The sequence below is a fragment of the Moschus berezovskii genome, chromosome 14, assembly GCF_049115385.1.
Source record: "Moschus berezovskii isolate FMDL1 chromosome 14, NW_MosBer_1.0, whole genome shotgun sequence".
In the NCBI taxonomy this organism is placed as follows: Eukaryota; Metazoa; Chordata; class Mammalia; order Artiodactyla; family Moschidae; genus Moschus; species Moschus berezovskii.
The window spans coordinates 57,414,686-57,437,660 of record NC_142473.1 but is presented as its reverse complement, the minus strand read 5'-3'; the positions used below and the strand labels follow the sequence as shown (position 1 = coordinate 57,437,660).

Here is a 22,975-nt window from a genome sequence, read left to right as displayed (position 1 = left end):
GGTCTGGACTCCAAAGACTGTACAATAAACAGCACTCCTATTGTAGGGGAAAGAATCTCTTTCTACTGTTTATTCACAGAATATAGTGTATACATGGAACAGCAGGCAGACCATCTTGTTACCACAAAATGGGATCTTGCCTGAACATGGAACATTAGTGAAGAAAGCAGAGCCCAAAGATTTGAAAAGACCGATTCCTGAAAACATCATCTGAGCTTCTGGATCCAGCTACATATGTCTGAAGCTACATATGTCAGGATATTAAAAATTTTGTGCCACGTGCTCAGTCATGTCCAACTCTTTGAGGTCCCATGGACTGCAGCCTGCCAGTCTCCTCTGTATGTGGGATTTTTCAGGCAAGAATGCTGGAGTGGGTTTCTATTTCCTCCACCAGTGAAACTTCCTGACCCAGGGATTAAATCAATGTCCATTGTATCTCCTGCATTGGCAGGCAAATTCTTACCACTTATGAACTGATAAATTCCCTTTCCTACTTAAGTCAGTTTGCACTGGATTTTCTGTCTCTTACGGCTAAGATTCCTAATTGATACACCTACTTCCTCTATTGATCGCCGAAGAATTGATGCTTTTGAACTGCGGTGCTGGAGAAGACTCTTGAGAGTCCCTTCGACTGCAAGGAGATCCAACCTGTCCATTCTAAAGGATATTGATCCTGGGTGTTCATTGGAAGGACTGATGCTAAAGCTGAAACTCCAATACTTTGGCCATCTCATCCCCAATAGTTATTCTTTATGAAACACTTGCTATGTGCCAGGTACCAGGTGAAGCACTTTAAATATCTTACTGTAATCCATACAACTATAAGATGCAGTTGTTTTTATACCCATTCTACAGATAGGGAAACTAAGACTCAGAGGGGTTAAGCTCATAGCTGATATTAATAATTGGCAGGGCTAGGATTCAAACCCAGCTCCACTGGACCCCAGAAGCTGTGTTCTTCACCACTGTTCTACTTTGCCGGCCAGGACCCAGCTTGTGTGAGGGTTAAGTGGAGAGAAGAGGCCACTGAGATGTTCAGTCTCCTGACACTGCACCTTGTTCCACCTCCTTCAGAGCTCTTTTCACTGATTTTTGCTGCCTGCAGAAGCAGGAGAATGGTTAAGATCAGAAGGAGAAGACAGGGACTTCCCTAGTGGTCTAGTGGCTAAGACTCCACAGTCCCAAAGCAGGGGGCCCAGGTTTGATCCCTGGTCAGGGAACTAGATCCAACACACTGCAACTGAAGATCCTGCTTGCTGAATCTAAGACCTGGTGCAGCTAAATATATATATATATATATTTATTGAAAAAAAGAAAAGAATGAGAAGACAAGTGTTCCACAGGTTAAAGTGACAGGACAAAATGAGACAAGATTGCGGAAGCACAGAGAGGCTCCTGATGAGTAATGGAACAAAATAACTTGAGGTGACGGTTAAACTTCCTCTGTGATTCATGCTGTATTTTCCTTGGTAACCGAGGCTTCTGAGACTGTTGACGATGGATATCGTCCATGCTCATCCTCCCTCCCAACGCTTGTCCCCCACCTCCTAGATAGACCCTGAGTTATATCCCGGGTATTCCATGGTGAAAAACACATCCCTGGTCTGTGTTCTTATAGTGCTTACAGTCCAGCAGGACAGGCAGACCCCAAATCAGTACACAAAAGTGAAAAAAGTGAAGTCACTCAGTTGCGTTCAACTCTTTGTGACCCCATGGAGTGTAGTCCCCCAGGCTCCTCTGTCCATGGGATTCTCAGGCAAGAATACTAGAGTGGGTTGCCATTTCCTTCTCCAGGGGATCTTCTCGACCCAGGGATTGAACCCAGGCCTCCAGCACTGCAGGTAGATTATTTACTGTCTGAGCCACCAGGGAAATCAAATCAGTACATAGATAAATAGAAAACTGGGTTGAGTCCTGTGAAGAAAACAAACAGGGGACCGCATGGATGATGGTTGCATTGACCAAGAGATAGAAGACTCAAGGAAGCCAGGGAAGAAGTCATGAGTTCCAGTCCCAAAATGTTATCCAAACAGAGACTTTAAGTAGGTAGTTACATATAAGAGTCTAGCGTTCAGAGGAGAGAGGTCTGGCCAAGAGGTTGAAAGAGCATCAGCTTCTCTCAGGTTCCATCCCCTCCTGGAAGCTTTCCCTGATAACATAATCCTGAGTGATCTTTCTCTTCATTACTTTTATTTATTCAACAAGTTCTCAGTACGGTCTACCCTGTGCAGACTCCGTGTTACCTTAGTGCCCTTAAGGAGCTTATACTCTAGGTGTGGAGTCAACAAATAAAGTAGGCAATTATAAGTGCTGTGTTCAAGGGAAGCGCAGGGGACTGTAGGAGAATGGCCTTCTGCATCAGCCAGGTCCGGCAGGAAGCAGATGGCTTTCTTGCATCAGTAATTTGAGGAGGTCTTATTCAAATAGGTGGGCAGGGAGTAGGGAAACCGTAAAGTGTTGTGAAGTACCCTGGATCTTGAAATATTTGGACATCATTACCACTCAAGGCCTGAAGGGGAGCAGAAAGGAGGTGATAACAGGAATTCAGAGAAGAAAAGAGTACTGAGATAGGACTGACTGACAGGAGCTGTGACCTTCACTCGAGGGATGCAGCAAGAACAACGGTAGCCATATATATCCCATCACTTGATGACAAATAGGGGAGAAGCGGAAACAGTGACAGACTTCATTTTCCGGGGCTCCAAAGTCACTGCAGACAGTGACTGCAGCCACGAAATCAAAAGATGCTTGCCCCTTGAAAGAAAAGCTATGACAGACCTAGACAGCGTGTTAAAAAGCAGAGATATCACTTTGCCGACTGAGGTCCGTATAGTCAAAGCTATAGTTTTTCCAGCAGTCATGTATGGATGTGAGAGCTGGACCATGAAGGCTGAGCGCCAACGAATTGATGCTTTCAAATTGTGGTGTTGGAGAAGACTCTTGAGAGTCTCTTGAACTGTCAGGAGATCAAACCAGTCAATCCTAAGGGAAATAAACCCTGAATACTCATTGGAAGGACTGATGCTAAAGCCGAAGGTCTGATATTTTGGCCACCTGATACAAAGAGCCGACTCTTTGTATCTTTCCCTGATCCTGGGAAAGATTGACTCTTCATATCTTCCCCTGATGCTGGGAAAGATTGAGGGCAGAAGGAGAGGGGGACAACAGAGGATGAGATGGTCGGATGGCATCACCGAGTCTATGGACATGAGTTTTAGCAGATTCCAGAAGATGGTGAAGGACAGGGAAGCCTGCTGTGCTGCAACCCATGGGGTCGCAAAGCATTGGACATGACTTAGTGACTGAACAACAACAACATATATATAAATATATGTGTGTGGTTGTGTGTGTGTGTATGTGTATATACATATGTGTATGTATGTATGTATATATATATTTTTTATTTTATTTTTAAAATTTTTATTTTTTGGCCACATGTAGGATCTGTTACCCAATCAAGGATCAAACTTGTGCCCCCTGCAGTGGAAGCATGGAATCTTAACCACTGGACCACCATGAAAATCCCTATTTTTTAACATTAAGTGTTGATAGATTAGATGATAGATTAGATGATGTTAGGTGTTATTGGAAAGCAAGGCAGGAAAGGGCTTTGGGGAGGGCAAAAAAGGGAGGGATTAGAATTTATAAATAGATGGTCAGGGAAGGCCTCACTAAGAAGGTGGCATTTAAACAAAGACTTGAAGGAGGTGTATCTCTAGATGAGTCTTCAGTTGGCCCACTCCAGTCCCCCAACCCTCCTTGTTACAAGGTTCAGGCCTTGTCCCCAACCTCTCTGGATTAGAGAGTTCCCTGAAAGTCCTCAGGTTTGTCCAGAATAGGAGCTCTGTTTCATTCTTCCTTTTCTCATCTAATAATAATGGAAGCTGCCATTTATTAAGCATGGGCATCATACTCTTGGCATGTTACACCTTGGGTCATCTTAGCCTCATAGTAAGACTGAAAGTCACAGATGGGGAAATGAGGCATTCTAGCCCACTTTCCATTGGCCCTTTGGCCAGCTGCTTTCCCTGACAGGGTTCCTGCCCCATCCTCACTCCAAAGGAAGTGGAAGATAGACCTAAAGTTTTTGAAGAACTGAAAAAAGGAACAAAGCATGTACTTGATGTCTTCACTGGGCACAAGGACTGAAGGGTTCTTAGAAGGCAGTATTTGTTAAAATGTACGGATATCCTAACCATCAGGGCCTCACATCCCTTGGAGGCAATGAGCTCCTAGTCACTAGAGGTGTACAAGAGAAGCTGATCAATCTGTTGTCAAAATTTAAGCCTAGCCCATTCCCCAGCCGCCAGTTTCATACTCCCCAAGGACTGGGAGCATGTGCGTGGTTCTCCTCTGCCCTGTGAAGGGTGTGCCTCCTGCAGCTAAGAGCCTCGGAGCCACTGCCCGCATTTTCTCTTGTTGTCTTGAATGTAGTCCAAGGGAGGTACCCTGCAATCAGCATGTTGAGTGCCAGGAAAGACCAGGAGATGGAATTGGAGGCACCATGTGCTATTTATGAAGGAGATGAAAAGTTTCCAGGAATTAAGTCCAGTTTCATTTTAGTATAGGATAGTAGAAAATGGTGATCCCAAAGCCTTTCTCATAGAGGTTTCCTGGACAAAACAAATCCTCAAACACCTCCAATCATGTCTATGAATGCATCTTTTAACACCATATCATCAGGTATAAAGCAGAATTTATCAGCCAAGTTACAGGAAGCAGTGAATGTTAATCTCAGGACCACCATGAACTACCTGTTGTTTGAACACACCAAGGATAATAAAGAGCAGTTTATGGAGAATCACCTTCCCCATTAATCCTACCACATCCAAAAGCAATAACATCTTAGTTGAAAATCCTAACACAGCCCATCAAGTGAGAAAAAAAGATAAAGAAGAGAACAAATTTCAAAAGCCCAGAGGGAACTACATCCAATCTCTTGGGATAAACTATAATGGAAAAGAATATAAAAAAGAATGTACATATGAGCATAACTGATTTACTTTGCTATACAACTGAAATCAGCACAATATTGTAAATCAAGTATACCTCAATTAAAAAAAAAATAACGGATAAAAAACAGAAGTCCAGAAACACAAGTTAGCAGATAAAACAAACCATAAAGGAGAACTTCCTCAAGGATGGAATTGGATTGATATAGGAAGAAAAGTTATGACCAATCTAGACAGCATATTAAAAAGCAGAGACATTCCTTTGCCAACAAGGTCTGTCTGGTCAAAGCTATGGTTTTCCCAATAGTCATGTATGGATGTGAGGGTTGGACTATAAAGAAAGCTGAGTGCTGAAGAATTGATGCTTTTGAACTGTGGTGTTGGAGAAGACTCTTGAGAGTCCCTTGGACTGCAAGGAGATCCAACCAGTCCATTTAAAAGGAAATTAGTCCTGGGTGTTCATTAGAGGGCCTGATGTTGAAGCTGAAACTCCAGTCCTTTGGCCACGTGATGCAAAGAGCTGACTCACTTAAAAAGACCCTGATGCTGGGAAAGATTGAGGGCAGGAAGAGAAGAGGACAACAGAGGATGAGATGGTTGGATGGCATCACCGACACAATGGACATGTGTTTGGGTGAACTCCAGGAGTTGGTGATGGACAGGGAGGCCTGGCGTGCTGTAGTTCATGGGGTCGCAGAGTCGGACATGACTGAGCGACTGAACTGAACTGAACTGAATCAGTGTTAACTTATGTGATCTTGGTCTAGTGGATGTAATTTTTTCTAGAGAAATACAAAACTCTTTTCAAACTCTCATCCCAGTAGAACAGAATAATAAGTGAACAATTAGCCCACAGCATGATGCATATTAATAGGCTCCTCATCTTAATAAAGTCTTCATCACTTCTTTCATCACTTCTTTACTGAAGCATAAATTGCTTCGGAGAAATTTAAATATTAGTATTTGTACTTTATACAGAATATTCTTTGTAGTTCCTTTTTCTTTTCAAGGGCAAGCTGCTTCTTTATAATAAATAAGTATGTTTATATTGATACTTTTCTCTTAGTTTGGGTCACAATGTTCAATTATGAGATCTTTCAATGGAATGTTGAACAGGAGACTATAAAAACAAATCTGCCAAATGCATCAGAAAGTATTTGAAAAGAAGTGCTCATTCCTATTTAAAATATTTCTCTTTGCTGCAGATAGATGGGAGTAAAAGATGCCTTAATATATAATTTTTGTATTGTTAGAGACCATGATGTTAAGACCTATTTATCTGTTGTTGTGTATTTTTAGTTGTTTGGTAACTGAGGTCTTCTAAATTTTTTAACATTCTTTTCAAGTATCCAAATGTATTTCTCAGGGACTTCCCTGGTGGTCCAGTGTTTAAGAATCTACCTGCCAGTGCAGGGGAGGTGGGTCTGATCCCTGGTCTGGGAAGATTCCCACATACCTCAGAGCAACAAAGCCCAAGCACCATACAAGGAGAAGCCCTCACATTGCAACTAGAGAAAGCCTGTGCACATCAACAAGACCCAGTGCAGCCAAAATAAATAAACAAATACGTTAAGTTTTAAAGAACCAAAAGAAAAAAAAATGTATTTCTTAGTACCTTTGTAATAATAGATACAGAAGTGTCTCAGATGCTGAACTGTAGCATATACATACTTTTAAAATCATTCATAGGGGAAACTATTGGTGTAGTTTTACCAGGAAGTTTTTAATATATATGTGATATTCACAGGGATTCTACTTGTGCTCCCCAGATTAAAAAAACCCATAGGATGATTCTAAGGCTATGATTCCAAAATTTTATCAGGACAAGAAATAGTCCCTATTTTCAAAGAACTCACAACCGAGCAGAAGAGGTAGACAAATAGTTATTTTTGATAACTGTAATAAATAGTCCTATAGATTAGATGCAAGGCCTTGGCAGGATGTGGGAAGGAAGGCTTACTGAGGCAGGGTTTGTTTCCTCAAGGCTGGTCTCAAGAACCACTTGCATCACAATCTTTCCGGAAGCTTTCTTTAAAAAAAAAAAAAACTAATTTCTGGGCTCTATTCCAGATCTCCTGAATCAGAAACTCTGAAGTGGAACCCAAAAGTCTACTTCACTCAAAATAAGGGCCGAGGTGATTCTTAAGTAGACTGAAATCTGAGACTGCCTGCTAAGGGATTTCTCTGAGAGATGATACACAGACTGAGAAAAAGAAGTAGCTGGGTCAAAATAAGAAATTACAGAAGTCACACAGAAGTATGGTGTTTTGATGAAGATTTTATACAGTTTTGTACAACATTCCCTCCATGGGATAGGCTTTTTTTGAGTGATAGCACTTCTTAGATAGAATCTGAGGTTCTGTGATTGGGGGTATATGCCTCAGATGTCCTAGGACAGAGTTTTCTTTGCACAGGAGTCAGAGCTGACCTCAGTTTGTTAATAACTATCCCAAGGCCGTAGGCTGGCAAATAGGTCTCTGATGCGGACTCCCTATAGAGTCCCTGAGAGTCTACTCCCTGTCACCGTCCACCCCATTGCTGTGGCCTCCTGGCCCTCATTTCCCAATTGTCCCTGGCTGCTTCTTTTCTCTGGAACCTGCAGTGTCTGCAGTAAGGAAGCAATAGCTTGAGTGAGGGCCTGATGGCCAGAAAGCACATGGTGTGTGGGATAGGGAGCAGTGAGATGTGTCTGGACACCAGTTGTCTGCGTATGTGAGGGGTTGCTGAGACTTGGAGGAGACACTGGGTAAGGAGAGTAGCCTAGCGGATTTTGAGTCTGAGCTCTGCCAGCGACTTCCTTGGTGAGCCTGGGGCAGTCCCCTTTCCCAAACGGGGCCCTTACCAAAACTGTATCCTGTCTGGAAAAGAGGGTTTGTGTTAGAATCAGATGATTCTCCAGTGACCATCTGGGTTTAGTATTTTGGATTCTAAGATCTCTGATCCTAACCATCGCCCTGTGAAGAATGCATGCAGGAACTGTACCCATTTTACTGCGAGGAAGCCGCGGCCCAGTGAGGAGCAGTGACTTGCCCACCACCACACAATCACCGAGGAGTACAGTCGGATTCCACCAGCACCCGGCTCTCTGCCTCCTCAGACCCGGCAAGCTGACGTGAAGCAAGAAAACAGTTGGTCTCTGGTCCAGGAAGCAGGCGCTGCAGGGGACGGAAGGGTCGGAACCCATAGAGCTGTGAGGCCAAGCAGCTGGGCGGAGGTGCCCAAAGCCAGCTCTGGGAGGAGAAGTGGGTGGGTTAGGGGCCGGGCGGGGCCGGGGGTGGGACGCCCGGGGGAAGGGAAAAGGCAGCAGAGCGCCTTCGGAGTCCGGACGCACAGGGGGCGCAGGCAGTGTTGAGCGCGGGCTGCGAGCAGAGGGGCTGGCGGAGCGCAGTGAGGGGCACCCGCGAGCCCAGGGCGAAGAGTCCAACAAACCGACTGCGCTCCTGGGGGCCTTACAGATGGGCAGGTAAGACGCACTCGCCGGGTCGGGAAGGCCGAGCCGGAGCCGGGGATAGAAATGAGCGATCCGACCGCCTCCCTTGAAGCCGGCGACCGACCTTGGGGGCGGCTCGGGTACAGACCCCTCCTCTCCAGGACCCAGCCACAGGGATCCCGGGGCGCACGTGGTGAGGCTGGGCCCCTGGCACGCTTTGCCTGGAAATCTGGGGTTTGGGATCGGCACTCACAGGCCCCGGGAGGGCGGCACCAAAGCTCCTTCTGCATCCACAGATGTGCGAGGGAACACCTGTGGCACCGCCGGGAGCGCACACGCGCGTCTTCTCGCCGGGCGGGAGCCGCTTGCTCTGCGAGTGGACTTGCCAGTTAGCCACTTCATTGTGTCTCTCGTCCTAGGCGCCCCAGTCCCGAGAAAAGCCCTGGGGCCCTCTTAGCCATATTCTAGCGCTAGTAACATAGATCTAGGCTGGGAGTCAGGAGACTTGCTTCTAGTTTACAGGTTGTGTAAAGCTGTGCCAACCGCCCACCTACCTGCTCTATGCTTTGTGCCTTCTCGTCTTGGGTCACCACCTGTAAGGTGAGCCTCCCGGTCCTGTTGCCCATGTACTCCACATGGCCTGTGGGGAAGGGGGACTGGACCCCGGAGTCTCTGGTGTAGAAAGTACAGGAGTTCAGACCCTTCTGTGAGGGCTCGTGGAGCAGTATCTCCTATCCCCTCTTCCCATTTATCAACAGTTTGCCTATGGGGAAACTGAGGTCCAGAGAGGAGATGGCTTGCCCAGGGTCACAGACAGAAGTAGATCTCCGTTCTCCTCACTCCTAGCTCAGGGCTGACTCCACTTCAAGTTGTTGTTGTTCAGTCACTAAGTCCTGTAAATCTCTTTTGCAACCTCATGGACTGGAGCCTGCCAGGCCCCTCTGTCTGTGGGATTTTCCAGGCAAGAATACTGCAGTGAAGAATACCCCATATCCTTCTCCACGGGAATCTTCCCTAACCAGGGATTGAACCTGTGTCTCCTGCAGTGCCAGGCAGACTCTTTACACTGAGTCACCAGGGAAGCCCCTTCAGTTCCAAGCGTGCACTGTAGATGTGTTCAGTTCAGTTCAGTCGCTCAGTCGTGTCCGACTCTCCGCAACCCCATGAATCACAGCACGCCAGGCCTCCCTGTCCATCACCAACTCCCGGAGTTCACTCAAACTCATGTCCACAGAGTCGGTGATGCCATCCAGCCATCTAATTCTCGGTCGTCCCCTTCTCCTCCTGCCCCCAACCCTTCCGACAAGTAGATGTGTTAGCTCCTCCTTATCTTCTGTATCCAACCAGTTGTTGGCTCTAAGTTGGGGAGAGCTATACTGGAGGCAAGGAAGCTGCTTTCAGGTTTTCTTGATTCCTTGAGATGATAGCAAACAACCTTCTTCATTCCTTTCTCACTCCACCCTCCTATAAACTGAATAGGTGAATGCTCCAAATTCCTACTCAGCAGGTGGCAAGACAAGAAAGCCCATCTTAAGGATAGGGAGAATGAGGTCCTGAGTGAAGAAATGACTTAACCAAGACATATGGCTAGACACACCTACAAAACTGGACAGGCCTCTTGACTCCAATTCCATTTTGTTCTCTGTCACCAGTAGGACTACAGAATAGAACCCCTAAATGGAAAGAGATTACAGGGCTGATCAGAAAGGATGAGAAACAAGAAAGATACTCTTTATTTCTGAAAGAGGTAAGTGTATCTGAGAATCAAGAATAATAAAGAACCTCAACCTCCTGGCTTCCTCTGAGGGTAAGAGAAGGAAGGGAGGGGAGAGGAGACATAGAGTTGGCTGTTCTTGGTAATACTGGGGGGCCGGGTGGGGGAGGTAGATAGGGAAACAGAAAAGGAAACAAAGTGACCGGCTGCCCAGTAATTCTCTCTAATGTTTATATGATATGTTGCAATTTCTTTTTTTTGTTTGTTTTCTAAATATTTATTTATTTGACTGTACCAGGTCTTAGTTGCCGCAAGTGGGAACTCTTAGTTTCGACATGTGGGATCTAGTTCCCCCATCAGGTATCCATCTGGGGCCATCTGCGTTGAAAGTGTTTGGTCTTAGCCACTGGACCACCAGGGAAGCCCCTGCAATTTCTAAAACACTTTCCCCCCATGGTCTCTCTCCAAATTGCCATGAGGCAAGTTGAGGGGTGGGTAATTATCCCCATCTCATAGACGAGATTCAGAGGAAATAAATGCAGTGCTCAAGGTCACAAAGCCAAGCAGACAGCCAAGATTGGAACCATGAAAGGCGCACTTGAAAGGCAAGATTAGAGGCTGGGAGCCTGGGATTTGGACTGTGTGTGTGCAGCAGGTGGGTGTGTGTAGCCACACCCTGGGTAGGTACACAGGGAAGAGGGTTGCAAAGCTGCTGCTGGTGTTCCAGGCGAAGAATGTTTGCCCTTTGGATTGAATGGGGTTCAGGTGCAGGGAAATCTGTGCTTCCAAAGGCGGCTTAGAATGCCTCCTCCCCGACCTCACTTCCCCACCTGACCAAGATGGTGTCTTTCCTTTGAGCTTCCCCTTCACATGACCAAAAGGAATCTATTTCGGCCTGCCCTTGAAGTTGCTTTGTAAGGGCTTTCATGAATGCATGTTTGTGTGTGCAGGAGGGACTAGTCTAATAAGAAGAGGTATTTATTCATCTGTTCTTGAGTGCCTACTATAAAGAAACATATGAGGCACAGGTCCCTCCCCTCACCCCTCCCAGCTCAGAGTTTAGCATATATATCTATATCTATTTATATTTTTATAGATATACACACCCAATACCAGTATAGTATAGTGCTCTAATAGGATTTTATGCAAAGCCCTTCAGGAACAGACAAGAGGAAAAGACTTAACTGGCTAGGGAGTGGAGAAGACGATGTCTCAGGAGAGGGTCTACCAAGGTGACGTTGGAGCTGTGTCTTGAAGGATGTGTGGGAGTTTGCCAGGCAGATAAAAAGAAGATGGGCATTTCTGCCTCATCAAACAGTGTGAGCAAAAGCAAGAGGGGGCAAAATGCAAGGAATGTTTGGAGAATGACCTGTAGCTCAGTATCATGGGGCATGGGCAATGGGGAGAGCTGTGGTGAGATGAGGCTGGAGGCAGGGTCATATCTAAAGGAGCTTGAATGATAATCAGGTTAGACTATCTTATAGGTAACAGAGAACTTATAGTGAAAAGATATGGAGATAACTGTTTTTGGTCCCAGTTCCTAGGCTGTGAGACCTTGAACAAGTGACTCCCTCCGGTGGGGATGGTGGGGGGGGGAAGTATATGGTTTTTCCCACTGGTTGACTGAGGGGGTTACACCAATGACATGATTGTTAAAATCCCTTCCAGCTCAGATTCTATTTCTTTGTCTCCTTCTAACTATATGTTAAGCTTCCTTTCACACCAGCCCATGGTGGTGATAAGACCAGAGGCCAGAGGCAAAATTTGCAGTCCTAGGAGTTACCTTTGGATTCCCTACCTGCTTTATGTGACCCCTTTCCCTTGCCTTTCTACCACACTTCCAAGCACTTCAGACACTCTTTCTTGAAGAATAGCTGAAACAGAGCAGTAGGGAAACCAAAAGAACCAGTAGTGGAGTTTTACTTTTCCTCAGAGAAACCTGAAAGAAAACCTCACTGAGATACCCAGTTTATCCTTCAGGTCACAGCTTTATGTCTCCACTCCCAAGAAAGAGGTCAAGCAAACTGAAGTCAAGAACACTTTGGGTGAACCTGTTAATGTGCAGCAAAGAGTACCACCAGGAAGTGGAGGGAGAGGCTGCACTTGGTTTGTATGGGGGAGCAGAAAGGACCATGGGAGACAAGACTGTAAAGGAAGGTTAAGTGTTAGTCACTCAGTCATGTCTGACTCTTTGTGACCCCATGGACTGTAGCCCGCCAGGCTCCTCTGTCCATGGAATTCTCCAGGCAAGAATACTGGAGTGGGCAGTTATTCCCTTCTCCAGGGGATCTTTCTGACCCAGGGATCAAACCTTGGTCTCTTCCATTGCAGACAGATTCTTTACCATCTGAGCCACCAGGGAAGGTTAACTCCTCCCAAAGTCACCAACTTCTGCCTTTATTGGATCCTCAGTTATGACTGGTGAGAGGGACTTCTCTTGTGGTCCAGTGGTTAAGACTCCATGACCTCCTGCAGGGGGTGCAGGTTCTATCCCTGGTAGGGTCACTAAGATCCCACATGCCAGGTGGTATGGCCACAAAGAAAAGATTTGTGAGAGACTGTAGTGCAGGAAAAAGCAGTAGTGGTGGACTTACAGGAGATGATGCCCCAGGACACGAAAAGCCTGTGTTTGGAGGGAAATAACAGCTCAGATGCCAGAAGACATTGCCAATTGTAATGGAAAGAACACCCAAACAGCACCCCAAAGATGTGGGTTCTCGTCTGAGCTCTGCCATTTACCAACCATGTCATTTTGGACAAGTCACTTCCCCTGTCTGACCTTTAATTTTCTCAGCTACAGAATGGAAGCACTGACTGAGAATCTAGATTCTAAATGGTCTTTAAAATCTCTTTTCAGTCACTGTTCATCTTCCTTCCTGATTATCTCCTGTCTCAAGTCAAGGACTTTCAGGGCAGGAGCTCTGTCTCCCCAGTCCAAACAGCTTCATAATCAGTGATTATTTTGAAGAGGGAAGCCAAGGAGCTCAGAAAGGGGAACAGAATTCCCCATGTTGCCAATTGCCAATCCCTGCCTTGGGACCTGGAGGCAGGTCATAGAGAACCAAGCTGTCCCTTTAAGAGCTCTCTGCTTCTCCTGAAGCCACAGGATGCCCTTGCACACAGGCCCTCCCTCCCACCTCAACCCAGCTTCTAAAGACATGCAACTATGGCTCTTTTACGCCCTCCATCAGAACCACAAATATCCAACCAGTTTGTCCAGAGAGGAGCCGGAAGAAAGTCTGAGCAATGAATGGTTTTGTGAACCTTTACTTTCCTCATGGAACCCTGCCTCAGAGCCCACCCTGTCCTCCATGCTTCCCCTCAACCCCACTTTCTAACACAGAGTCTGTCTCTCCCAGGCTAGATCTCACTGGCAGGTGAGCTATAAAGAGGAAAAATGAACAAGTCAACAGATTTGGCCTTCAGTTTATCTGGGCTGGAATATTAAATGTAACAGTCCTGGGACTCTGAAGAATCTTAACCTTGGAGGAAAAAGTCTGCAGTCTTCTCTGTCTTGTCATCTGTGGGACTCTAGAGAGTCCCCCAAGTCCTCTCCCACCAGCCTACCCAGTCCCCCAAATCTCACAGTGTGGTTTTACGGTATCTTCATGGGATGTTAGAGCTGATCGGGACTTTACGGGATCACACAGTAAAATCCCTTCATTTTACAGATACACATAGAAGCTGGGGCCCAGAAAAGGGAAGTCACATACCCAAAGTCACACAGGTAGCAGTTGAACCAAGACAGCTCTTTGGTTTTCATTTCTTTCACTGTAAAATGAGGGAGGTTAGACTAGATGGACTCTGAAGGCCCTGCCAGCCTCTGCGCTGCACAAATAAAACCACGGCCACATCTGTGGAGTGTCTAGTGCCATGAACTCCCTCATTTTCTCCTTTAATTTTCACAACAAAGCTGTGCTACAGTGTTGATGTCATGCCTGTGTTTATACCCGGTCTATCCAAATAGGTGGATTGGTAACATCGTTTTTTCCTATGTAAAACAGCAACCCAATTCCGGCTGCCATTCTGCCACTCACATCATTTCCTTGGGTCTCTGGTCCTTTCAGCCTTTTAGAGGCTCCTGATGAGATGTCAGTACTCTGTTGGAAAGGGAATGTTTTAATTTTATTTATTTATTAGACTGCATCGGGTCTTCGTTGTGGCACTAGGGATCTCTTGTGTCATGGAACCTCTTTCATTGCAGCACGTGGACTCTCTAGTTGTGGCACACAGGCTCAGTTGTAGCATCAAGTGGGCTTAGTTGCTCTTAGGCATGTGGGATCTCAGTTCCCCAACCAGGGATCGAACCCACATCCCCTGCATTGCAGGGTAGATTCTTAAACACTGGACCAGGGAAGTCCCAAAAGGGGATGTGTTAGACTGCACTGTTAGCTGATCCCTGAGCAGCAGCTCATGTGTTGAACTGAGGTTTCTCATGAAGTCACCCAGTTGAGACATTATGAACCTGGTGTTGGGGGACAGCAATCGGGGTCCCTTGGCCATGGCACAATTCCCTTAACTACAACCCTAGGTTGGCCTGATCCTGCTGCTGCAGGAAGGGGAGGAGAAGTGGGAGGGAGTGATCACCCACAGTAAAGTTATTGCACAATTCTTCGGGCTTGGCCTTAGGCAATCCACCCTGGTTCTGAGGGGTTTTTTTCTGTGTGTCTAGTTCCTGCCTTTTCTGTCCCCCAGCCCCCCAGGTCTGGGCCTTCCCAGCTTCCAAAGTCCGTGTGTTGCAGGAAAGGGGACCCCTTCCAGGGCCTGAAACTGGGATGTTGTCTAACACTCGGAAATGAATTGTCCGAGGAAACACATGTGCTGACAGAGCAAGAGATTTTATTGGGAAAGGGCACCCGGGTGGAGAGCAGTAGGGTAAGGGAACCCAGGAGAACAGCTCTGTCACATGGCTTGCAGTCTCAGGTTTTATGGTGATGGGATTAGTTTCTGGGTTGTCTTTAGCCAATCATTCTGACTCAGAGTCCTTCCTGGTGGTGCACGCCTTGTTCAGCCAAGATGGATGCCAGAGAGAAGGATTCTGGGAGGTGGTCGGACATGTGGTGTCTCCTTTTGACCTTTCCCGAACTCTTCCTGTTGGTGGAGGCTTATTAGTTCTGTGTTTGTTACCAGGATCTCCTGTACTAAAACAACTTGTGCAAATGATTACTATGGTGCCTGGCCAGGGTGGGCAGTTCCGGTCAGTGTGCTTCCCCTAACACATGCTGAGACCTCAGATGTGTCCAGGGACATCCTGAAGAGGTTGATTGGCTAAGGCACCTTGGGGCACTCACAGAGAGATTCCTGGAGCTGACAAGGAGCCAGGGAATTTGCCTGCTGTTCCATGAGCCTTCCCAGTGGAGGTGGCCCTCGACCTGCCCTGTCAGTTCAAACCCCCTCACCAGGATATCTAAGAGAAGGGGTGACAGTATCTGCCCTGGGAAGGAAACCTGGGCTACTGGGAACAGAGAGACTGCATTTTCATTGTGCATACTGCTTCCATTTTTCATTGTGTATATGTATTTACTTCACAAAAACAAGTAGATTTTCATTTTAATGAAAGCTATGTTTTTTTTAAAAAAAATAAAATATGTTTTAAAAACCCTCTTCACCACAATAAATGTATATGCTCAAGCAAGCCTGAAGAGGGGACAGAGCAGAGATAATAATTTTCTTTCTAATTAATGAAATTTTTAATGTGGTTTAAAAAAAGCAACATAAATGTTATCATCTCAACCATTTTAATGGCACATCTCAGTAGCATTCATTGTTGAGCAACAGATCTCTAGATCTTTTTCATCTTGCAAAACTGAGACTCTACCCATTGAACCACAATTCCTGGTGATAATCTTTTTTGATAGATGAGGAAACTGAAGCGCAAACAGGGCAAGAAACTTATTTTACTCAAAGTGAATTCTTCTAGCATTTATGCCATCTGCCTGTTGTCTGCCTGTAAAACTATCTGAGGCCCCTTCTTCTTGTAACCGTTACACTAGCCATCCCTTCCCTCAGGTGCCCCTCACATCCTCCATCTGTCCCTGCACCCACCTTTCATCCCCTTCAGTCAGCTCAGGTCTCAGCATCCTGAACCTAGACTATTTCACTGGTCACGTGGCTCCCTGCCTCCACTCTTGCCCCTTTCACTCCGTACTCCACATGGCAGCCAGAGAGTCCTTTCCAAGTACAGATCTGATCATTTGACCCCACCTTTAAAATGTCATTCCGTGGTTCTTCTCCACCTCCACGATATAGTTCCAACTCTGCAATCTGGTACTCAAGACCCTCCCTGATCTGGTTTGGACCAGCATCTCCATCCCACATCTTATCCTTCCAGGCATATATTACACTGTTTTTTTTTGCTACTTTCCATTCTTCAAAATATGCTTTCTTGTTATCATGCCTCTGTCCATCTGTTTCCTCCCCTTGCCTCCTCTACTTCCAAAATATTCTTCAAGGTCCAGCTCAAATTCTTCCATTGCTGTGAACACTCTCCAAGGACCAATCAGAATTCACCCCCTCTTCCTTTAAGCCTCAGTAGCTCCTATGTTGTCTCCCACATGAAGAGCTGGCGATGTGCCCTGACTGTAGGGCCTGGCCTCCTGGAGCTCCCAGGATGAGGCTCCCAAGAGTGAGCCCCCATTAGTGATGACTGGTCAGATGATTCATTGAGCCATTGATTTCATTGTGCTGCTCCTGCTTTCCATTAGCCCATACGAGGAAAGAGGAAGGCACACATTTCTTGCCAGATAAGTGGGATAGTACATGAGAACCTATGCCTCCTGGATCTTAACTCTTCCCCTCCTCCATCCAGACAAGGTTGTCCAAATTCTAGATAGGAGAGGGCCCCAAACGCCTTGCACAAAATGTGAGCCAGTCCTGGGTTATTGCTATATTACTTAGATTCTTCCCCCAACGTCTACATTCATAGCATTGTTCATGAATATTTATTATGAACATAACTAACTGTCAACTTTTCTGGGGAAAAGACCTTATGGTTAATAGTCAAGTGTGTTAACTTTGATTGGTTGACAGCACTACCTTAGATAAAAGAGTTGGAACCAGTTCAGTGAACACTGAGTGCTTGGCCCATGAAAAATCCAAAGTGGTCATTTTTACTGGAGACCACCAAGGGAACGAGAGCTAAGGTAGTCCTCTCAACGTGGGAGAGAGCATAGCCTTGCTGACCAGGAGCGTGTGGCTGCTGATAACCCTTATCAGTAACAAGAGGACAGCCTCACATTGCCTCATATGTAAGGGCTGCGGCAAAGGGAAGGCTGTGATGATAAAGCTTGTGGATTATGGTGGGAGCACACAAAGGCTTCCTGAAGGAAGTGAGTGTGGAGCCTTGTTTAAAAGGAATGACATGTGTTTTTTCAGAGACTAGGATGCAAGGCTGTCTTTGGCAGGTTTTCTAAGCTGTAGACTAAGGATCTCTGAGAGTAAGGAAAAGGAACATCTGTTATCACCTATTACGTGCCTCGTACACACACGGTGGTGGTGTTTTGGAAGGCAGAGTGGTGGAGGTGGCCAGCGTCTTTTTTCTCTGAGGTAGGAAAACCCCCAACCAGACTGAGTGCTCCTTTCACTCCATCCCCCTCAGGCCCAGTGCCTGCAGTGGTTTCGGCCCCTCCTGCTTCCCCAGCCACCTCTTTTCTGACAGAATTTCCCCTCAATAGCTATGACTACCTAGAGTGGGTGCTTTAGCAGTCAAAAGACCCAGTGTCTGCTTCTCGAGGCAGGGGGAAATCTAAGCCATCCCCAAACATCTTCTACATGGTGTCTGTGAAGCACGAAAAAGAGCTGAGCTGTGGTAGAGTTCTGAGGCATGTCTTCTCACTGTGCTACATGGTCCTGCCCAGAGCTGGTGTGGAGGCTGGAGGAGCTCTGAGCCAGTCATCAAAGAGCAGGGCTCTGTCTCGGCTCTATCTCCAATATTCCCTGTAATCATGGACAAGCCACCTGGTCTCTCTGGGCTTCAGATTCCCTGTGTGTAAAATGGAAAGAATTATAGAGTTAAATAATTCCTAAGGTCCTTCTAGCTTAAAACTCAGTGACTTACAGAGTCTCCAGAAAAGGATAGATCAGCATGGTTATAATGCTCAAGGAAGACTTCCTTCCACAGGCATTTATTGAGCACCTACTGAGTATTGTCATGAGTGCTCATATATAGCAGTGAATAAAACAGACATAGCCAGACTTCCCCAGTGGTCCAGTGGCTCAGAGTCCATTCTCCCAATGCAAGGGGTGTGGGTTCAATCTAGGGAACTAGATCCCACAAGCTGCAGCTATGAGTTCACATGCCACAACTAAAGATCCCATGTGCCACAATGAAGGCCCACCAGAATCAAATAAATAATATTTTTTAAAACAACAACAAAAAAACTAAAATAGACATACTCCCTAACTCCTCGGGCTGGCAGTCTAGTGGAGAAGATAGGTAAATAAGTAGTTAGAATAAACTGGGGCTGGGATTTTAGCTGGGCTCTGAAGAAATGGTAGGTCGTTCAAGCTTTCAGTAACAGAAACCATCTTCTCTCTTTTCTGTCACTGCCAGAACATCCTCCGATATCCTCCAATTCTTCCCCCACCTTGCCTGTTGCTATGGAGACCACCAATGGGACTGAGACCTGGTATGAGAGCCTGCACGCTGTGCTGAAGGCTTTGAATGCCACTCTTCACAGCAGCTTGCTCTGCCGGCCAGGGCCAGACAACCTGACCGAGGAGAAGCGGGCCAGCCTGCCTGGCCGCAATGATAACTCCTACATGTACATCCTCTTCGTCATGTTCCTCTTTGCTGTCACTGTGGGCAGTCTCATCCTCGGATACACCCGTTCCCGCAAAGTGGACAAGCGCAGTGACCCCTATCACGTGTACATCAAGAACCGTGTGTCTATGCTCTGATGCTAAGAGGCCGAGGATGGCAGAAGATCAAGATACCTGAGGATTATCTTCTGGGGCCTCCAGAACTCAGCTATGGGCCATATCCAGCCTCTGTGTCCTTATCCCTAAGATTAACAAGAAACAGTGCTAAGGGAGGTCATTGTCAGGGTGGGAGAAGATCTGGCAGACCTGAGCCTTGTGCATAAGGATTTTTTCCAGCAAAGATAGACTTTCTAGCCAGTGGGAGCCCTATGAACAAATACACAGACACAGCAACATATAATAAAAAGTGGCCAGAGTGTTGGGGGCTAGGGGTTCGAGGAAGGAGAAGAGGAAGTCATAGCAAGGGAAATGAGATAGGAAAATATGCTGAGGACACAGTTTTTTGATGTGTTATCTTCAACAGCCATGAGAAGCGGTGATGATTATCCCATATCACAGATAGGAAATCTAAGTTATGTTGCTTTTTCATAGTTGTTCACATTTTATGTTTTTCAGCCCATTCAACATTTGTGATGTTACCCCCCTGTGAAGGAAGCAGAGCAAATGTTCTTCTGCCCATTTGGGCCAAAGTGGTGCCATGACTGAAACCCAGGATCTCTGGTCTCTTTGCCTAGTGCTTTGCAAAACTCTGTGCTACCTAACAGTGGATCTAGGCCTGAAATTTACATAATTCTAGGGAGTCCTCCTTAAGAAGAATAATTTTCAAATATCTTATTTTTGCAAATATTCCAAAAACATATTAGCATGTTAATATATTGTTAGGTACCCTCCTAAGACCTTAAGAAGAAGCCATGCGAGTACAGAATCCTAAGTGTCAAGCCTCATTAGCTCCATGGTTCCTGTACCCTTCCAGCCTTGTCCCCCTGTCCTTCCCAGTCCCATCGCCAGTCCTGGGGACTTCACTACCTCTAAGGCAGCTTCTAACATTTTGATTGAATTCTGTGAAAAATTTTCTGATACCAAATTGAAATCTTGCTTCCAGATAATTATTATTACACCTAGAATACATCATATTAAAAGAAGCAGGTACCTGATTCAGTGGAAAGAGAACCAGCCTTGATTCTACCACCAATGTGGTGTGTGATCTGGCTAGACACTTTTCTGACTCCTGTCCTTCTTCAGAACCGTGAAATAGAAGGAAAATTGAAATAGTTGAAAGTCTCTAAGTGCTCAATCAGATCTGACATTCTAGGTTTCATGTACATTGATTTGAACCGTATAAAACTGCTGTGCTTGTAGATAAAAAATGACAGCTGAATATCAGTAGTTTCACGTGGTTCAGCTGAATACATCAAATGTGGCAAGCTACAAATCCCAGACTGGAACCTTCCACTGTTTCATTTCTGTTTTTAAGGGATCTCCATGGGGTCTCCAGAAAGCCCTGTCAAAACATACATATTTGTGTACAGCAAACACTTTGAAAGAATATTTTGATAGCACTTATCACTGAAGAGGAGGATTATAGGTGATTTTCCCTTTCTACTTTAAAATTTTATGTAATATTTGATTTATTTGACCGTAAGTGTGTTTCTTATATGCTAAGGTCAGGGGTGGGGGAGGGAGCTACTTCTGCTTTGAAAAAATAAATGCCTGTGTGTTCTTGAATGGAGGGCCACAGAGCACCTTTGCTCCCTTGAGCAGTTAGCTATGCTGATTGCGTGCAAACTCACGTGCTCAAGCCTTTCCTCATATCTTCTCGAGGGAGAAGGTAGAGACCTGATTAAGAAGATGTGACGTAACAGTGTACAACAGACTTGGAAGTCTACAACTGGATGGGACTTTGGTGACCACCCAGTCCAAACGCCCCAGATAACATACAGAATTCCATGAAGTATGAGAATGAATGTCAAGTGATGGATGCTATCAGGATTTTGGAAGATGAGATTGATTAGATGTACAGGAGCCACAGAAAGATAGGCTTTGAACTGGGCTTTGCAACAGGACAGATCTCAGTGGACAGAGTGAATGAAGGGAATGAAACAAGGAAGCTTGAAGGCAGAAATGTGGCGAGACCACCCCCTGAAGAGAGCAAGGTCAGATGGATGTTGGATGGAGCAGGAAGCAGCCCAGAGTGGCTGCATTGGGAGTTCAGTGTCCCCATTGATGGGGGAGACTCCCCTTCACACCCTTGGAGAAGGAAATGGCAACCCACTCTGGTACTCTTGCCTGGAAAGTTCTGTGGACAGAGGAGCTTGGCAGACTGAGTCCATCATGTCACAAAGAGTTGAACACAACTGCGCACACAAACGTGCCCCTTCACACAGTCCTTGTAACTCACAGGGCTTAATAATAAAGTAATACAAATGCTTTTGAATGCGAGTTACAGAAATCCAATGTGCATTAGCATATACACAATAGAGGATTTACTGAGTGGAATATGAGGTAGTCACCAGTTCAAAAGTGGAGTTATAGACATTAGGGCAATTTCAGGGATCTTGGGGCCTGGAACTACTTCATTGTATGGATTTACAAAGTCAGGGCTCAATCAACTTCACTGTGCACACACACGGTTGGACTAAATAGAAGTCTAGGGTTTTGAGGTATAGTTTAGACATTCTAATATTTTATGATGTAGGTACACCCCGGCCCTCCCCTCAGCTCTCGCTCACTAGCTATCCGGCTACCTCCTTCAGCCCACGCGCTCATTTTGGCTGCACTGGTTCTGCCCCCTGCTGGCCGGATCCCAGCACATCACCTCGAGCCTGCAAAGCAAAACTTTGATAATCACATAGTGGCTGCTATGTGCCTTCAACTCATTGAGGCACACTTGAAATACATAAGGAAACGAAGATCAAAGAAACCCCTGCCCTGACGCATTGACTCACTGGAAAAGACTCTGATGCTGGGAGGGATTGGGGGCGGGAGGAGACGGGGACGGCAGAGAATGAGATGGCTGGATGGCATCACCAACTCGATGGACATGAGTTTGAGTGAACTCCGGGAGTTGGTGATGGACAGGGAGGCCTGGCGTGCTGTAATTCATGGGGTCGCAAAGAGTTGGACACAACTGAGCGACTGAATTGAACTGAATACTTAAGAGAACTTAATACTTAGGATACTGACTGTGGCCTAAACATTTTAAGGACGTTAACTCATTTAGCAGTTAAAACCTTCATAATAACCCTTTGTGGGGCTTCCCAGGTGACACAGTGGTGAAAAAAACGTGGTTTTGATCCCTGCGTCAGGAAGATCCCCTGGAGGAGGGGAAATGGCAACCCATTCCAGTATTCTTGCCAGGAGAATCTCATGTTTAGAGGAGCCTGGTGGGCTACAGTCTATGGGATCGCAAAGATTTGGTCACGACTTAGCGACTGAGCATGCACAACATCCCTATGTAGTAGGTATTATGGCTACTTCAATAAAGCCCATTTGTTCAGTCAGCCCCTCAGCCCACTTTCAGCACCATAGCATACCCAGCCCAGAGCATGGGTCTGAACAGTCCCAAGAGATGAAAGGGAAAATGATTTGGGAAGATGGCGGCAGAGTATTGACACCAGTAGACTGAACCCAGTAGGGAACCCAGTAGTTGGGTTCCCTAGAAGCAGAGTCTGAGACAGGCATTTACTGAGGGAGCACTTTCGGGGGAAAACAGGTAATGGAAAGAGTGAAGTAGAAAAGAAAGGGAACAAGACAAGCAAGTTATGTGTCAGGTCACATCTAGCCCAGGCCTGACCCACAGGGAACTGGAGCACAAACCACATGGCAGAATTACACCCACTTGAGGCAAGAGGGAGCAGGGTTTTATGCCTCATATCAGTCAGTCATTGGTTGTGGGCCGCCCTGGTGGGGAGGGGGATGAGAGGAGGGTTATAAGGAGGTTCCATCAGCTGAGAGCAGGTCTCTGGAGAAGAGTGGCACCTGTGAGCAATCGCAGCCTAGAGCACTTGGCTTGGTTGGAGATCTGCAACAGCCTAGTTCCTCAGGAAGGTTCAAAGCTTAATTTTCATCACAGGATCAGTCTCATCTTTTGTGACTGTTTCTACTGCATGTCACTCATTA

The 22,975-nt window shown here is 46.1% G+C and overlaps 1 protein-coding gene and 1 pseudogene across 3 annotated transcripts; both read left to right on the top strand.

Moving 5' to 3' along the window:
• The first annotated feature begins 4,460 nt into the window (after positions 1 to 4,460).
• Positions 4,461 to 8,068, top strand: LOC129553657 (RWD domain-containing protein 4 pseudogene; annotated as a pseudogene).
• A 263-nt stretch (positions 8,069 to 8,331) lies between these two features.
• On the top strand, positions 8,332 to 21,290 carry KCNE3 (potassium voltage-gated channel subfamily E regulatory subunit 3). Of its 3 annotated transcripts, none has more exons than XM_055423666.2 (3): positions 8,332 to 8,415; positions 10,038 to 10,129; positions 18,648 to 21,290. In XM_055423666.2, the coding sequence occupies exon 3, from the start codon at positions 18,695 to 18,697 to the stop codon at positions 18,992 to 18,994; it is 300 nt and encodes a 99-aa protein (XP_055279641.1). In that variant the 5' UTR covers positions 8,332 to 8,415; positions 10,038 to 10,129; positions 18,648 to 18,694; the 3' UTR covers positions 18,995 to 21,290. The 3 variants fall into 3 exon arrangements, with proteins under 3 accessions (XP_055279641.1, XP_055279640.1, XP_055279642.1); XM_055423665.2 differs by having other exon boundaries at positions 10,035 to 10,129; XM_055423667.2 differs by lacking the exon at positions 10,038 to 10,129 and having other exon boundaries at positions 8,338 to 8,415.
• Positions 21,291 to 22,975: the final 1,685 nt, after the last annotated feature.

Coding starts and splice junctions, on each gene's coding strand:
- KCNE3 (XM_055423666.2), top strand. CDS start 18,695: ATGGAGACCACCAATGGGACTGAGACCTGGTATGAGAGCCTGCACGCT.